Genomic DNA, 16305 nt, shown 5'->3' on the forward strand with positions numbered 1-16305 from the left:
TGACAGAGACAACTGACTACCTGGGCAATCACCCAAAGTCTCGTTTGCAATGTTGAGTCAACCAACTTTGGCTAAGGCCTAACATAACTGACATACCATTATCAAATGCAAGGAACTTTCTTAGAATTATCCTACCCTGTCTTGGCAAGATAAGACAATCCTGTTTCGTATCTTAGTCAGTAGTTGAGGTATGGGCTTTTCTTAACCCAAAGGCCAGTTCTGCCAAGAAGACAAGCTCCCAGTGGAGTGTCATTGGTGCTCAACGTTCTCTCGAGAGTAGAGTGGTGTTGCCAGGAGTAATTGTGTCTCGTTGGCACAGAATCCTAGGTTAGATTAAAGGCCATTTTCTACAGCTCTTCAAAGAGGCTGAAGATTATTCTATCTATACTATATAATCTCTATGTATCTAAAAGACCTGATTAACCTAAAAATAAATATGACAAACATATAATTCTCAATACCTATCTAATTTGAAAACTTAAGAGAATAAACAACTATGCAATATGAAGACAATGATCTTAACCTGTAAACAATGTCATTACATATCAAATGTAAACAATGTTATTACATAAATAGTATCAGAGATAGAAATGTACATTGTGATATGATAGATGTATCCATACAATATAAGCATACTCTTATACAAAAATAGAGGTAGGAACTGCTCAGGACACTTAGCATTGGCACTGAGCATGGAAAAATCCAGCTGGTACCAAACTAGAAGCTTCACTTCTGCCGGCCCACATTCATGGTACTGGAAGGTACTTTGCATGTACCAGAGGAGAGAAGTGATCAATATTATTCAGCTATGAACTCTATAGCCTACAGCAACCTGCCTGCAGGATATCCTGGTGCAGTAGTGGCACAAATGTTTTGGGAGTAGCTATCCACTTTAAAAACAAACAAACTATATTTAAGGCCCACTGCATGAGATGGAACCCGTACCTGACACTGCTCAGGTAGCCAAAAACCTGAGACTAGCTTAACGGAATAACAGAATAATGCTGTTATTCTGCTAAAGGAAGACAGGAATAAGGTGACTGTACGTAGTGCTATACCCATGGATTATGCCTCACAATGCCCTCATCAGAGGGCAAGTAGATGGTCATTAACACAGAGACCCACAACTAGACACTGTGCAGAGAGTTAGAGACTTTGGAATATTCAGTGCTAATTGGGATAGCGTCATCGCATCCCAGTCCCCTCAAGGCTCAGGGCACTATGTGGAAGAGGAGGAGAAAGATTGCAGGAGCCAGAGGTCGTGGATGACATCAAGGACACAGTCACAGGACTAATGCACATCTGAACTCACAGACACTGTAACCACATGCACAAGAACTGCCTAGCTTCAAGTCTGTCAGAATCCCAGCACTGAGAAGGGGAAGTGGACACAAAGTCCCAGGCCTAACCATTCATCTCTTGGCAATTGACACCTGCTGGGAGAGGGAAACTCGGTTTTCTCCAGTGGGGTGTCACTGGGTGTATCAGCTGCACTCCAGGGCGGCCCATGGTCAGGAATAGTTGGCCTATAGAAAAGAAACTCTGTGTTTTGTTTTGTGAGCTTTTTGTTTCATTTCTTTTCATTGTTGTTGTATTGACTTACTGTTTTTTAGAGAGGCAGGAGAAATAAGTTGAAGTTTGATTTTTGGCTGGCCAGGATGTAAGGAGGATCTGGAGGAGCTGGGAGAGGGGAATAACTGATCAAAATATATTGTTTGAAAAAAATATGTTGTACTTGGCACAATTTAAAAAAATTAATAATAAAGGTTATCCTGATCCCTTATTTCCTAGGCAGTGCATGGTTGTCCTCTGCAGAACTTTTAAAGACTACGCTCTTTAACATCATGGTTTCTGAACTCCCTGTTCTGAATTTTAATTGATATGCACGATTCAAACTAGCTTGCTTCTCTGCCTGAGAAATACACTAGGAGAAGTCAATCTCCAGCAAAGTCCTGATGCTTTCCAAAGCCAAACATGGCAATCATCCTTGTCTCTGCTCTCCAGGAGGGAGCTGGCTGGTGTTCCTGGGTAGGTGGGAATCATGGCTGAGCTATACACAGTGAAATGAAAGCTCAGTTCTTGATGAAGTGAATCTTAGCAAACCTCACCTCGCCTGGGTTGGCCCCTTGGCAAGTCTTGGTGTTTGCTCACTCGCTGTGGTGATAACATAGAAAGAGTCAGGTGGGCTACATTTGGGAAGCACTAGAAGTTTGTATTTTGTTTTGGTGTGGTCTAAGTGGTATATGTGAAATGAGTAGCATTGTATACAGGTATGCCAAAAGGCTTTCATGTTTGGAGCTGCGGGTGCCATGGACTTCTTGGTGATTCCAAAGCTCGGTGGCAGTCATTCACTCTCTGGAGACTACTTGCCTTCCTAGCAAATGTGGAAGTTCTTATTCTCACCATTCTTATGAATAGTTTGAGGTGTTAAAATGGGGTTTTGCTCATTATGTGGCCAACAACTTGAAGATGCTGTCTGAAGGACACATGTTCATTTCCAGGTAATCGTTGTCATTACGTTAGGCATGAGGACCGAGGCCTCTGCTTAAAGGAGTTTTAGGCAAGTTGGTTGTTTTTTGTATTAGAAGTATAGCTGGGTAGTGCCTCTTGCTTTGAGTTTTGAAGTAAAAGCTGAGACAGCAGAGTGAAGAGATGGTTCAGCCGTTAAGAGTACGGCTCTTGCAGAGGCCGCAGTTCTGTTCCTCATCAGCTGCCTCACAACCTGAAACTCCAGCTCCAGAGGATTCGAAACCCTTTCCTGGGCTTCACAAACTGGGTGCCTGCAACATATGGACATACACATACCCCTACACACACTGTCATACACATAATTAAAAGTAATAAATCTTAGCAATAAATAAAACCTGATAGAGAAAGCATTTATGCAGCCCTTAACTTTGAAATGAACTATTGAGTAGGACGGACAAAACAAGCAGCATTCCTGGCTCTCTTGGAGCTGATGAGGCTGTTTGTTGGATGTGTTTCAGATGCTGTGCTTTTTTGTTTGGCCGAGTTTTTCATGTATCCGTAGAGTGATAGTGAGTACTAAGTGGGTCTCCTTTCGCCTCTCTTTTGCAGCCTTGGGGAGTTTTGCCTTGCTCACCTGTTGCTGAAGAGGAACCCCACCATGTTTTTCCAGCACTTCATTGAGTGTATATTCCACTTCAACAGCTATGAGAAACATGGGCAGTACAACAAGTTTTCCCAGTCAGAGAGGTGAGTGAGAAGCTGAGGCGATCATGCCTGATGTCCTGGTAGGAACTCTGGTGGTGGCTGTATCATGCAGAGGTTGGACACTGACCTGATGTCTGCTGCGTTGGTCATTAGTTTTGTTGGCACAATGACAAGAGAAAATTTATCATAATGATGGCCTCCTAAGGATAATGTCTGATGACACTGGAACCTTACAGTGTCCTTGTCACACAGCCTTGAGGGTGCTGTATTTAATCTTTGTCACCTATACCTATGCACTGCAGTAATGATTGCCCTGTTCTGCCACAGAGGGAAGCGGCTGTTTTTGCTAAAGGGAAAGACAAACAAGGAGAAGCGAATGAGAATCTACAAGTTTCTTCTTGAGCACTTCACAGATGAGCAGCGATTCAATGTCACTTCCAAAATCTGCCTTAATATTTTAGGTATGTCTGGTGTGTTCGGGATAAATGTGTTCTTAGAATGCTGCTAGCACAGCAGTATGGAAGACACGTCTTCTTTGTCCTCCTTAGCATCAGTTCTGTCTCATAGGACCCCCTCCCACTCCCCATCACCAGTCAGCCCAGACTTGCCCTAATTCTGTGAATTCCCTTTCCACTCTGGGCTAAGGGTTTCTCTAAAACTGGTCCCCCGTGCTCTCTTCAGCATGTTTCACTGATGGCATCTTGCCCTTGGACATGGAGGCCAGCGAGTTGCTCTCGGATACCTTTGACATCCTCAGCTCAAAGGAGATCAAGCTGTTGGCAATGAGAGCTCAGGCATGCAAGGACCTCCTGGAGGAAGATGACATGGCTCTGGCAAATGTGGTCATGCAGGAAGCCCAGATGAAGATCATCTCACAGGTGTGTGCCCACTTGGCTGCTCCAGTGTGGGTTGTGTACCTGAGTCCTGGAGCCATTCTTATCGGTGGCTTTCTGGGTGGTTGTGATTCTGAAGTCTCTACCTCTAGCTACTGCTCCTTCCGTAGGTCTGAATGTGTGCCTACTTGCCTGTCTGTGTGTGCCATGGTGTCTCAGATTTACTGGCAGAACTAAATCAATCATTTCTCCTTGCTTGATTTCTTCTCCCAGTCTTTTGTAGAGAATGGAACAATTATATACCACAGGTTCCTTTTTAGAGAATCTGATACATCCAAAGGCAGAACAGGAGTTCAGCGTGTCAAGAATATGTTTAGATTGACCAAGATTGTCAAATTAGAAATTCAGTGACCGGGAAGGCAGGGTTGCCACAGCCCTCAGCAGGCTCCATGGTCTTGTACCTAGGTTGAATGTCCAGTTTGTATTTCCCACCTGACCCATGAAGTCTTTTGATCACCAAAGATTTATATTACATCCAATTTTCCAGAAGATCTTGTTTGTTTTACTGCATGCCTGTCTCTTTTGCTTGTCCAGTGTTGCTTCTTTAAGCCTGTGCCATTTGCTGTCAGCACCCTTCCTGTCTCTGGTTTTTCTCTTTGCAGGACATGTACTGCTCTGCTGCCGAAACAGTCTTTCTTAAGCATAATTATTCTCTGCAAAAATATATTGAAAATGACTGTTGAGACAGCAAGGAACTTCTGAGGGTGGGGTGGGTTGTAGATGATCTGTGCTATTGAACACTTAGCACTTCGTGAATGCTCCTGGAACTTTTCTCTTAAAATTGTAAGCGTGGGGGTTGGAAAGAGGGCTCGTCAGGAGTACTTGCTGCTCATTCCCTGCACTTGCTGGTAACTCACAATGGCCTTAACTCGGGTTCTGATTTCTGTGGGCTCCTACGTGCGTGTGCTACACACACATGAACTTAGGCACACATACGTACACAAAATAAATATTTCCTTTTTTTAAAAAATCAGTAAATGCATCAGATGTTAAGCTACCTTGGTGTTATTCTGTCACCTTCTGTATAAAATCTGGATTATTCTTAAAGATGTGGGAAACTGTCTGCCCTCACCTTATGCCTTCCCTTTTTCAGAACCTGAGATGTGTTCTGTTCTATGCCTTTGGCACTGGCTGCACACAACTACTGTTGGTCCATCCCAGTCCTTACACAGCTCAAGCGTCATCATAAAGAATCAGCCTATACACATTCTTGCCTGCTAATCTTCCCCGGGTATCCTTCCTCTACCTCAGTTCCCTAGTTCCCTGCAACTTGCCATCTCCTGGCATTTGTCTCAACACACACTGATTTGGAAGCAGTGTGCAGAAGTCTTGATGTTATTTCTGTGTCTCCAGAGGTTAACGTGTGTCTAGGACAGAGACTGTGCTTGGCAATACTTGTTAGGTGCATTTAGACCACATTTAAAGGCAGTTCCTACACTTACTGTATGTTCAGATGCATGGTTCTTAGCTTGAGTATTCCTTGTTATCAAATTTGGGACCCTGACTCAAAGCTTCAGAAATGAGTGGTATATAAGCTGGAAACACTGTTAGCTTTAAATGAAAAGACAAGAGTACATTTTAGCATCAGAAAGAGAAATCTACGTGTGTAGGGCAATATAATGAGTTGTTTTTAATTCTAAGATTTATTGCTTGGTATGTCTGTTACTGATTATTTAAATCACATACTGTTTGTATAAAAGATCTTACTGTATAGCTCAGGTTGGCCTGAAACTCTTGATCTTCCTTCCTCAGACTTACATGTGCATATAAAAAGGTGCGCGCGCACACACACACACACACACACACACACACACACACACACAAACAAACAACTGGTCATCTTAATGCCAACTCAGCCAGAGATCATTGTCTTTTTACATGTAAGATTATAATATGTCTCTTTGGTAGTCAGCTTAAACACATTGTCCTTCAAAAGGAAGGGTGCGCAGTAGAGTCAGGGCCAAGGGCCCATCAGGGTTGTGTGGAGATTGGAACTTTCTGTCAAGTTCCACATCATGTTTCTTTCTCCTTGTTCTCATTTAGAACATGGAAGTGGGAAGTGGGGTGAATATGCATTCTGCTATACACGCCTGCATTGCTACGGTGCTGGCAGTCTGAGAACAAGCTGTACATGCGCCCTCTTCATTCCCAGTATCCTGGTCAAATGGCAGACAGCCCTCTCTAGTCGGCTAGATTTGGTGTACTTAAAGAAGTGGATCAAGAGAAGTTAATTTTCAGACGTGTATGCATCTAACGCATGCTTTTGTTTGTGTTCCTGCAGGTCCAAAAGAGGAATTTCATAGAGAATATTATTCCAATTATCACCTCCCTGAAGACTGTGCTGGAGAAAAACAAGATCCCTGCTTTGCGGGAACTCATGAACTACCTCAGGGTAAAGAGGAGCGTCCCTGCGGGCTTTCCTCCTGCCTCTGCCCCGGGTTCACTGCTTAGTCTAGATGGTGGATGAGAAGCACTCAGAATGCTATGAAACCTACTCTGGGTAGAAATGTTGGCTGGCCTGTGAGTGCTGAGGCCACTGAGGCACTGAAGAGTCCGGCCGGAGGCACCACTGAGGCTGTTCCTTCTGTTTCTCAGGCAGCTGAGTCTTTAAAGAATATCTTCATGTTCTGAACCTATAGATCCTTCCTTGGCAATAAGTCCCAATCTAAAGATTTTCTCAACAAAAGCCAAGCACAAGACATTATCCTATTCCATCCTGTAAGGATGAACTGGAAATTGGTCATCACATTTAATATTGGGTGTTTGCTTTCATGGGCAGGAAGTCATGGGCCTATGGCAGGGTCACACACAGGGATAGGGTGTTACCTTGAGGCAACTCTTGTTCTTAGGCTGTCTGTAAAGCCAGGGAACCATGAGAAAAGCTGGAATGTGTTTATCTACACTACAGACCTAAGCATGGCCTCAGGCCTTTGACCAAAAAAAAAAAAACAAAAACATTTTCTCCCTTAATTTAGCAGCTTTTCCTTTGTTCATATTTGTTATTCTTAATTTAAAAAAAAAAAAAAAAACAAACTTGGGATGGCAGGATGGCTCAGTAGACAAAGGTGCTTACTGTCAAGTTCAGTCCCAGACCCATGTGGGAGGATTGACACCAGGAAGTTTTCCTCTGACTTGAAATATCTCTTTGAAAAATTGGAAAACTCTCCTTATGGGGCTGTAGCAAAATTACACTGAACATAATTTTTCAAATAGTTTTGCATCCTAGGAAGATCAGCTGGGAAAGATAAGTTCACTTGGTGAAGAACATGAGAATTTGCTTTTCGTGGTTGTGACATACCCCTTCCCTCCCTCCTGGGCACGAGTTGATGTCAACATGAGCAGCTTCCAGGCTGCACCACGTCTGTGACCTCCCCAGGCACCTTTCCCGTCAGGAACATGGCAGCTAGACAGGAAGCTTCCCAAGAGGCCACAACTGTTAGCTAATAACACACCATGGTCACCTGCTTACGTGGTCCCCGTTTCCCCAGAAAATGCCATTGTGCTGAGTAACGTATTAGTTGGTGTTATAGGGATGCTCATAGTTTATTGTTGCTGTGAAGAGAAGGTTTGCCGTGTAGCTTGAGCTTGCCTGGAACTCTCCATCCTCCGGTCTCACCTGGCCTGCTGCTGGAATTGCAGGTGTGCACCACACCAATAAGAAGGTACTAAAGGATGCCCTGGGTCTGTTTCAGGAGGTGATGCAGGATTACCGAGATGAAATCAAAGATTTCTTCGCAGTTGACAAACAGCTGGCCGCTGAGCTTGAGTATGACATGAAGAAGTACAATGAACAGTTAGCCCAGGAACAAGCTCTGACAGAACATGCTAATGCGAGCAGAATGGGAGACGATGATGGCAGAGCACAGGCCGTGCAGGTACGAGAGGCCACCTGAAACTTACCACATTGCTAGTCTGCTGTTTGCCATCATTTTTCTTTGCATTCCTCAAAATCTAGCTGTAATCGGGGGTTGGCGCTGAGCTTTGGGGGGTGTTCTCTGCTGGCCAGTTTGTTTGATGTGATAGATACATCAACCAGCAGCTCAAGGGTTCTCTTTCTCCGTGCCCTGTCAGGGGACCCTGCCTGCATAGTTGTGGTAATCATTAGAATGTGTGAGTTCCTAGTAGGTTCACTGGCAGAGCACACATGATCCGTGGTTTCTGTAGCCATCTCCACCTCTGTCTTTCCATGTCTTCTGTGTTGACTCTGCCCTGTAGAGCCTCTTACCTGCAAGGGCATTTCTCAGTGTAGCTGTCACTCACATACTTCTCTAACAAGTCCAAGCAGATACGCTCTATTAAAAGAGAAAGACAACCCTGCCACAGCATCTGTGTGAGGCAGTCTGCAGAGAGTTCTGTTTTAAAGGGAAAGTTGTAGTTGTCCTTGTCTGGGGTGGAAGTGGAGTCCCTGGGCCCTTCGCGTAGCATATGATGGTATCCTTGTTCACTCCTGGAATAGAGTGCTCCTGACTTACAAGCCGTACCTGCTGCTGCTGACCAGGAAAATGGTAACGCGTCTCTGGCCAACAGCCAGCCTTCAGTACCTGGGTCCAACTTCACCCCAACTTTGTCTCCCATATTCGAAAACGGGCCTCTGAAGACGATGCCCAATGCCAGGTAGGGAGCAGCAGCCTGAGTCTCACGGTGTTCTCACAGCCAAATCTTCATTCCTTCCAGGCCTCAACCAGAACTGTCTCGTCACTGTTTGTGCTGACACCGCACACCACATGCTTCCCTGAGAATCTGGAGAGAGGGTGGTGGTGCAGTCTGTCAGAAAGGAAGTGGTGGGAGCGCTGCCTCCATGATGGTCTGCGCTGGGAGTCAGTGCCTGGGATCTTGTCTCCGTAGGTCCATGTCCCTGAGTACCATCGCAATCCTGAACTCAGTCAAGAAAGCCGTCGAGGCGAAGAGCAGGAGTCACAGCCGCAGCTTAGGAGCCTTGCCTTTCAGTGTAGAGTCAGGAAGCCCAGAAAAGTCCCACAGCTCTGGTAAGCCTTAAGGTTGACACCGATAGATTGTGCTTGTGCAGTTCAAAAATGCGAGTCTACGGCTCAGTCCTTTTAAAATCTTATCTTTTTTTTCTTTTCTCCGATGCTCACTACTGCCCCCTCACCCCCGAAACAGGGTTTCTCTGTCTTGGAATTTAACCTATAATCCAGACTGGCCTCAAACTCCCAGATATTTGCTTGTCCTTGCCTCCCAAATGCTGGATTAAAGGCTTGTGCCACACTGCCCAACTGAAGATGTTTCCTGTTGTCCTTAAATAGCATCAATTGGAGATTTAGGATTAAGGCTGTGCTAAGGGATTTGGAAAATGGGGTGTTAAAAGAGCCTCCGTTCTCCTAAAATACATGTGTTTTATTTATGACTGAGTTTTTACTGTGTGTTGCTTCATCTACACACCTGTAAGATACCCAATGAAAACGCTTCCACGAGAGGTTCAGCACTCTTGTGAGCTGGCTTTCCAGCACTGCATCTTACACCGGAAGTCCTGAGCCTCTTCTTACTACCCTATTCTTGAAAGAATTGATGCTTTTCGATTTCTGTTATGTAAATGACACAGTAAAACGTCCGTATAAGGAGCCTTATATGTGAAAAGATTTCCATTGGAAAAGCCAAAATATTTAAAATCCTTCAACTGGGTTTGGTAGTCTCCATCTGTAATCTAGCACTTGGGAGGATGAAGCAGGAGGACTGTCATGATTTTCAGGCCAGTCTGGGCTACCGAGTGATATTTGTCTCCAAAATAATAACAGTAATGAATAATTTAAACATATATATGTAAAAATAAAACTATTGACCAAACTGTCAAAAACGTAAAAATAATATGGTTTTACTCTCTCTTCCTCGAATGCTTTGAGTGTGGATGCTGCCCTGAGCTTTAACATTTATTTTGCATTGCTTTCTTAATTTCTGTGGCCTGTTTGTGTGTCACTTAAAACATTGGGAATTTTAACTTTTCACACGTAGCTTGTTTTTTTTTGGGGTTTTTTTTTTTTTCATTTTTCTGTATGATGCTGCTTTGGGATTTTGCACTGATAGATTTTTCTGTTCTATCTTAGCAACTTCCTTAAGCATGGAGCAGGAGTCCAGTAAACCTGTCAGACCTGTAACTAAACGGGCGATCAGCACCCCAGAGCGTGAGTAACTAATTGAGAGCCTTCCCTACAGTTGCCATAGTAACACTAGTGGTAAAACTTCCGTTGTAAGATAGTCTTGGGCTTGGCTGGTGGTGCTCACTGCGTTAGTGTCCAAACTGCATGTCTCATGGTGATTGCTGTTATTTGATGGAGAATTTACTGAATATTAACCACTCATCCTAGCGGTGCACACATTAACTGAGTTAAACCTCACAACAACCTGAGAGGGCCCTGTGTGAACTGAGGGACAGATTGGTCAGGTTACACCCCAAAATTGACATGGACGTAGCCCTCTGCTGCTCTGGGTACACTGGGAGGTGCCAGTCTGGTTTGCTGTAGGCTATGGGCAGAAGTTGGTACTGCATGTATCTTGTGTGCGCAGGGTTTCTGCCCTGGTATACACCAAGACTGCCGCTTAACACTGCACCTATACCAAGAGTCTGTGTCTCCTCACTTCTCTTGTGTGTGTCCCTAATGCCCTAAGTCAGAACAGTTAGCTTCTTACTCTCCCAGAACTAATAAAAACTTCAGGTATCAGACCCTTACCTAAATGCTTGGCACCAGAAGTGTTTACAATTTCAGATAGCTTGAAACTTCCAATTCCAAGAATATTTTTGGAATATTTGCATATATTTAATGAAATATCTTTGGAATAGGACTCAGATTTAAACACACAATTCACTTATGTCTCCTATTTACCCCAAACATATAGCCTGCAGTAATTTTATACAGTACATTTAGTGTGCCTGTGTTTTGACTGTCAGCATCATGTGAGGTCAGTTATTTTCCACTTTGACTTTGTGTCGCACTGAAAATAATCCAGATTTTAGGTCATTTCCAATTTCCGCATTTTAAGATTGGCATGGGGCGGAGAGGGACAAGAAACTGGGACTAGTATATAAAATTTTAAATTTTTTAAATATAAAAAGGAGGGAAGGTTGGTGTTGTTCAAGCTACTGCTGTCTGACATGCATACTCTATCTAGTTCCTGAGAGCCTGCCCGGTGTGCCTCACTCTCCAAGTCCGCATCCAGAACGTCCCTTCCCTTGCCTCTTCATTCTACACGGCATCCTACACTTGAGCTTCATTCTTGTTTGCTGGAACCTGTTTTACTCCTGCCTGTATGAGGCCAGCCACTACCCTGGGTAGATACTGCAGAGATCTGCTCAAACACACCAGATGGTGACCTCTGTGCCCCCCTCAGTTTGGGTCCTGATACAGTGAGACAAGAAGAGAGCGTCCACTCCTTCTGTGCAGCATGAGGAGACACTCATGCCAGCAGCCCACGGACTTTCCCAGCATACCGGCTGGGTTCTGGCGACTTGGCATTGTGTTAACTCATGGTGCTTTGGTGTCTTAAAATCTGTAAGAGGGATAGGTCATGGTCATGCAGGACCTCCTTTTAAGGGAGATTACTACAAATGATCAGAATTCCTGCCCTACTTTTCCTTAGATAACAACTGGATTGTGGCAGTTTTTGACATTAAGACATAATTTTATTTGTTGGGTACCAGCAGGTATGACGTTAGATATGCAAAATTGTCCTCCTCTTCCAGAGCGAAGTTTTTATGTTCAGTGTTCTGCTCAGGGGAACAAAGTGCTTCTATTTTGGCGGTTAGGTACCATATGCTGTAGAAGCAGCACATGGACCTCATTTCAGCTTTGCGTAACCCGTGAGTCCCTGTGTCAGTCTTCAGTTGGTTTCCGGGCAGTGAGTGTTGCCTAGCAGTGAAATCTGGCGTGGTACATTCATGTTGCTCTAATTTGCATGTATGGACTCAGCTGTGATGGAAAATCAAACTTGGATGTCACTGGGTCAGGACATCTATATTCTGAGCCAGGAAAGAATGAATGCTTAAAGAAGGCCCCTGTTCTCTCCTTCCTGGAAGAATTTTCAGAGCATGAAGCCCTGCTGCCTTCACATGATTTATACGTTCCCGCCCTGGCCTGGGATCCTACCCAGCACTTTTTTTGATGGTAGCCATCCATTCTGATGAGCTTGGTATCTGGCCTCATTTCAGTTAGGATTCACATTTCCCTGATGCCTGAGGACCTGAGTATAGTTTTTCCATGTATTTATTAGCCACCTGTTCTTTGAGGACTTGGGTTAATGTGCCCATTTACCCATTGGATTTCGTTCTTTGGAAACTGTTTTAATTCTTATACTATAGCTATTAACTTCACCAGAGTCCCAGCAAAGATTTTGTCGCAGTGCATAGGTTGTCTCTTCCCTCTGCTGTCCCCTGGGCTGTGTAGAGCATTGTGATTGATTGGATGCAATCCCATTTCTCAGGTCTCGCTGTCATTTGTTGGGTTTCTGGAATTCTATTTAGAAAGTCATTCCCCATGATTGTATCTTGAAATTTTCCCTGTGTTTCCTCTAGCAATTTCAAAGTCTTACACTGAGACCTTTGACACATTTCCAGATGATTTTTACCAAGTGTGAAAAGATCTCATTTTGCAGTTCTGTAGGAAGAGCCTGTTTTCCTTGTTCCATTTACTTGTTGAAGAGTGTGGGTTTTTTCCTTCATTTTAAGACACCTTTGTTGAAAATCAAGTGGCCGCAGCTGTGTAGGTCATTGTGACAGCCCTGTCCCTGCCCTGAGTGTAAGTGGCAGAGTGAACTCAGTACTGTGGTACACCAGCCTTGTTCTCTCTCTCTGCTTGATCTCTGTTTGGGCTGTTTGGGGGTCTTTTGTGTAAATTTTAGAATTTTTTTTCTATTTCTGCAAACATCAATGGAATTTTGATAGAGTCATTGGATCTGCATTTATTTTATACATCTGTTTTCATGATGTGAATTCTGGTGATCCATAAACATAGGAAGTCCTATCTTTTTGGTTATGAGTCTAGCCTTTAATGGCTGATCCAGCCATCCCTTTATCCCACACAGAAGTCTTTCTCATCTGATTTTTTTTTCTTCTGCATTTTATAACTGTCCTTGTAGAGGTGTGCCTTTTCCCCCACCCCAGCCCATTAGACACTCCTAGGTTCTGTTTTTACTATTCTGAATAGAATTGTTGTCCTGAGTTCTCATTCTGCCTTTGATTCTGAGCAGTGCACTAGAGCTGTGAGAACTACCCAGGGTGCCTATAGGCATCCAGCTGGGATAGGCAGTGTGTGAGGCAGGAGTGGGGGCGGGGTGCATGCACGCATGATTCCTTTGACATTGCAGGTAGAGATCTTCCAGGGAACAAAACAAGCAAGCCCTATACTGCTTGATGGTAGTACAAAAGATGGGATTTTCTGCCAGTTAGCAGAGTCTGCGTAGCTGTCAGTGGTACAGCAATGCAGTGGATGTTAGCATGTTTCCACCCATGAAGGTGGAATTGTATGCTCCTTATGAGATGATAGAATGTGGGAAATGTAAGCTCTGGAGCAAGCCTCACACCTGTGCCCATACGAATGAAGCATGTAGACCCAGGCTCTACTCCCTCGTGGAGTCTTAGCAGCTTAGGCTGGTCCACAGTGTACCAACGCTATAGCTATAGGACTCCAGGATGGGGCAATGTGTCATGGGCAGGTAGAGATGACAGAAGACTTGGGCCTGGTGAAGAATGGTCATCCATATGCCCAGGGGACACAAGCAGATTCATGTTTGTGAAGTTCCTGGGCTTATAAGGGTGACTTGGGGCCAGCTCAAACTGATAGAGCCCCCATCAAGATACCTAACCAGGACACTAACTTTACCTGTTCTTTAAGTCAGTGTGACTCTAGTAACATAGAGAATTATAGCTAATAAGTTATTTCCTTGGCACTTACCTTGTAGCAGATACTGTGTTAAAACACTTTACATCTCGTATAAACTGACTGTGAATGACTTGAATTTCTGCTGGTGAAAGAGACAGAACACAATCCCAGGCTACTCTGTGTTTCTAAGTGTGGGCTAGAGGCTGAGGAGGCCGAGGTCAGGGACACACCATGGAAGATCAAGAGTACGGGGTGGGACGAACTGAGGTAGGAAGGAGGGCAAGACAGGAATAAGGAAGGAGTGACAAGGTGGGTACTGATTCTATGTGGAGATATAGCCTGTGGTGCTGGCCAGTTAAAGCTTTAGAGGACCAACCCTTCCAACACATAGGAACAAGGAAGAAACACCATGGGGCTTAAGCAGTGTGCTTTGACATCTCCTTAGGAGATACAGGTGAGGAACATAGGAAATGGAGAGAGAGAACCAGAGGGGAATTGAGGGTACCCTCCATACAGGCAGTCACTGAAGGAAGATACGAATGAGCTGGGAGAAGCTACAGGTGTGTGCAAATGAAGGCCTGGCTACAGTAACCTTAGAAAGGCCCTGCTGGAAAGAGGAAGTCAGTAGAGACGAGGGTGTCTCAGTCTGGGTGCAGTCCTGAGGCAAAGGGAAGCTTTCGATGAGTGGCCGTCACCTGTGTGTGAGGTAGAAGTCAGGAATGAGAACCAGAGCAGAGACCTCACTGGCTAAGGCGCTTAATTCCCTGCACTTGATGTCTGTGTAGTGCCCAATTTTTATTAACACAGTTCCCCCTTTCCCAGGGTCCATCAATAACGTCACATTTGGAGCGGGGGTCAGTTACATAGGGACACCAGCAACTCCGTTTCTTACCAAAGGTAAGTTCTGGGTTTCATCTCATCAGGATATCCACTGCCTCTGAAGTTCTGGGAAAACTAAATTACTTTGTTTTTTACTCCTTTTCAGAGAAAGTTGAAGCTCAGGAGCAAGGAAATGACATTTTATGTTTATCACTGCCTGATAAATCGTAAGTATTCTTGGGTGGGCATTTTTGTAGGTTTTTTTCTTTTCATTGACTGTACATTTTCTTCTTCAGGCCTCCACAGTCTCCACAGTGGAACATAAAGTCTCTAGCCAGAAACAACGGCAACCCAAGATCCAGCAGGAGGTCCCTCCGCAAGATCCCCCTGAAGACAGCCAACTGAAATAGTGTGTGTGAGCAGTGACTGAAGGCAGAGCCCTGCGGGACACTGGCCTTTCCCATGTGGAAGGGAAAAGGGTGGCGTGGGCATGGTCTACATGCGCAGAGACTTGCCGTACAGTGCCGCCAGTTCTTTTCGTAGGATGCCAACATGACTTTGTTCAACTTGTGCTGGCTGACCAACCTTCCATAGTTCTGTTTATTTTACTGCAGTTGAGATTTGTAAATATATAGAGATGGCATATCTAGACTTTTTTTTTTTTTACAATAACATTAAGCTATTTAATATTGTGATGTGTTTGAGTGTTAAACCTGTGGATAAGTTACAATCTGGTTTTTAAGGAACACAATTTTAGAAACTAGATTTCCTCTGTGTAACTCAAGTGTCTATAGCTTCTCCAAATTCACTATGACAGATATTTCTCCTTAATGGCAAAATCTGAATTGAAATATTTTTCTATTATTTATAATTGAAGATTTTTATTAAAAGAGATGTACAGTCTTTCTAAAATTAAGGAATAAAGGTCAAATATAAATATAATCTCCTAGCATTTAATATAATTTTCTGGCTTTTGGGACAGGGCTTTATTGGTGGTCTTCTTAACACTGCATTAAGGATTTAAAAATACTTAAAATATAAATAGAATAAACTCCTTCCCATTATGGGTCATGTGCCCACCTGCCTTTGTTCCCAGATAGAGACTTTCTGTCTCCCTAATGACAGACATCCCATAAGTACATTGGGTATAATCTTGCTTATGACAGAACGGCTTCCGGCCTTAGAGTGACAGTGGGACTGCTTCGTGACACCGCGAAGGGACAAGGGACCTGGGTCCTGGTGTTGGTACTCTTCCAGGAACCCGAGAGATGGAATTCGGTGTCCTGCTTCTTTGGAGACATGAGTCTCACTGTGTTGCTCAGCATGCTGAACTGGACTCGTCTGGTCCTTTCCTTGTTTCAGCCTCCTGAGTAGCAGGGACCACAGGCACGCTCTGCCATACCTGGCTAGTGCCACCCTCCTCCTAAGCCAGGAGCAGGTGTGCCTAGGCAAGCCTCCAGCACCGGAACTGGCGTTTGTAGTGTGCATGTGGTAGCTAGAGTCGGGAATGGAGAATTACTGTTCTCCGCTGTAAAGAAGCTCTGGCAGCTGGTGGGATACATGTCATAGCTGCTCCTGAGTGAACACTTGGC

General features: G+C 44.3%; 1 protein-coding gene across 1 annotated transcript in view; it reads left to right on the plus strand.

Annotated features, from left to right (window-relative positions):
• Ncapd3 (non-SMC condensin II complex subunit D3) overlaps window positions 1-15649 on the plus strand; it is an 89610-nt gene extending 73961 nt beyond the window's left edge. Inside the window, exons 26-36 of the mRNA XM_005346972.3 lie at window positions 3079-3216; window positions 3502-3635; window positions 3856-4052; window positions 6349-6459; window positions 7760-7942; window positions 8524-8681; window positions 8913-9052; window positions 10127-10204; window positions 14717-14791; window positions 14880-14940; window positions 15010-15649. Of these exons, the coding sequence (XP_005347029.1) occupies window positions 3079-3216; window positions 3502-3635; window positions 3856-4052; window positions 6349-6459; window positions 7760-7942; window positions 8524-8681; window positions 8913-9052; window positions 10127-10204; window positions 14717-14791; window positions 14880-14940; window positions 15010-15118 (1384 nt within the window). The 3' untranslated portion in view covers window positions 15119-15649. The remainder of the gene's footprint in view (window positions 1-3078; window positions 3217-3501; window positions 3636-3855; window positions 4053-6348; window positions 6460-7759; window positions 7943-8523; window positions 8682-8912; window positions 9053-10126; window positions 10205-14716; window positions 14792-14879; window positions 14941-15009) is intronic.
• The last annotated feature ends 656 nt before the right edge of the window (window positions 15650-16305 follow it).

Source organism: Microtus ochrogaster, chromosome 5 (assembly GCF_000317375.1).
Source record: "Microtus ochrogaster isolate Prairie Vole_2 chromosome 5, MicOch1.0, whole genome shotgun sequence".
Taxonomy (NCBI): domain Eukaryota; kingdom Metazoa; phylum Chordata; class Mammalia; order Rodentia; family Cricetidae; genus Microtus; species Microtus ochrogaster.